Here is a 1651-nt window from a genome sequence, read left to right on the forward strand (position 1 = left end):
TAAAAACAGCCATATCAAAAACAACAAGGGATATATTAAAAACTGTTTTACAATTATACCTCAAAAGCCAAAATGACTTCCTGCACATTGATGTAAGCATTGAATTCCTGTTCATTTTGTGTCTTCTACAGTTAGTAAAAGAACCTGACAAAACAAAGTCACTGAGACAAGTAATTACTTCTAACAGCAACAAGAAAAAGACAGAGCTCTGAGATGTCTTCATCCGAGTGCATTACAGGGATGACTTTAGGCTTGATCGAGTCTGTTGCCATAGTAACACTCAACCTCTGTACGATAATTGTTTTTACAAGAAACCGTAATCTCCGCAAGCGCAGTACGTACCTGGTGATAAATTTGGCAGTTATAGACATGTTGGTTGGAGGAATTGCTGCCTATATCCTGTTCTATGGGCCTGCAGTAGACTGTAATGTATGGAGGGAGCATCTAAATGACCGTTTGCCATTTGACATAGAAACAAAAGTACTTATTTTTTTTCCTTTTATGTCTTTACTAAACATTGCCCTTGTTGCTTTAGAACGGGCATATGCGACATTTCGGCCTTTCAAGCATCGCGTGCTAAAAAAACGGGTGTATGGCCTATTAATTGTCTTTGTTTGGGTTATTACGGCATTAACTATTTTCTTAAATCTTAAATATCTTGTAGAGGAAGACACGGATCTTTACTTAAAGATTGCATTTGGCTCGTTTCTACTTTTCATCATTTGTGTATCTTACTCATCCATTGTTATTAAAGTCCGTTGTGGAGCGCATCCTCAACACCATGGTGCAGCCAGTAGAGAAAGAAAACTGACCATGACATTGTTGATTGTGACTGTTGCATCTCTTTTGGTGTTCCTGCCTTTTTTTTTTTTCAGTATTCTCCTTTATAGCGGTAAATTTAAAATTGCCTTTTCAGTGGGTGGACTTCTTTATTATGCAATTTTTATTTTACTTTGTGCAAACTCTCTTGTCAATCCTATATTATACGCTATCCGCATGCCAGAATACAGATCTACTTTATCTGCACTCTTTCGCAAACCTACTCTTCGTAACCGTGAAAGGCGAGTTGTAGATTTACCTCTTCGTGTCTTGTAAAACATTATGAAGCGCCATTGCATTTTTCTACTTGGCTTTGCTATTTTGAAATTTCATGATATTAACAACAGTTTTGAGTTAATGTGCATAAATTGTAACAAGGAAATGAAATTATTATCTTCGTAAGAAAGTTTGACCTTAAATAGATGGATGAAGATAGCATTCAGGAAAGTTAACAAGACAATAGATGCTTATTATCTTAATTTTTAGCATTATATATTTTAGTATTATATATTAATAGTAGGTGACTTAAGCTTATGTCGTAATTTTTTAACGTATAGCTAGTTTTCGTGTTTTTAGTCATCACTTGCCTCAGTCATAATAAATTATGAAGCGTCAGGCAATTTTCTACTTGTCTTTGTTCATAAGCGTACGAGCTGGGAAGGGGGGGGGGGGGGACCGAGGGGGGGGTTACAGGCCCCCCAGTTGCGGGAATTAGGTAATTTTTTGGGCAAAAAGCTCATGATTCGGGCAACGACACTTGAGAACACACATTACAAAATAATGCTGTTGGCGTAATTTCCGAAATTGTCAAAACTCGTCAATAAAGTTTCTA

General features: G+C 36.7%; 1 protein-coding gene across 2 annotated transcripts in view; it reads left to right on the top strand.

Annotated features, from left to right (window-relative positions):
• Positions 1-1444, top strand: part of LOC138004398 (histamine H2 receptor-like) — a 10537-nt gene extending 9093 nt beyond the window's left edge. For both annotated transcript variants that reach the window (XM_068850898.1, XM_068850897.1), the window contains exon 3: positions 132-1444. In XM_068850898.1, coding sequence (XP_068706999.1) covers positions 214-1095 — 882 coding nt within the window. In that variant the 5' untranslated portion in view covers positions 132-213 and the 3' untranslated portion in view covers positions 1096-1444. The remainder of the gene's footprint in view (positions 1-131) is intronic.
• The last annotated feature ends 207 nt before the right edge of the window (positions 1445-1651 follow it).

The sequence above is a fragment of the Montipora foliosa genome, chromosome 5 (assembly GCF_036669935.1).
Source record: "Montipora foliosa isolate CH-2021 chromosome 5, ASM3666993v2, whole genome shotgun sequence".
Taxonomy (NCBI): Eukaryota; Metazoa; Cnidaria; class Anthozoa; order Scleractinia; family Acroporidae; genus Montipora; species Montipora foliosa.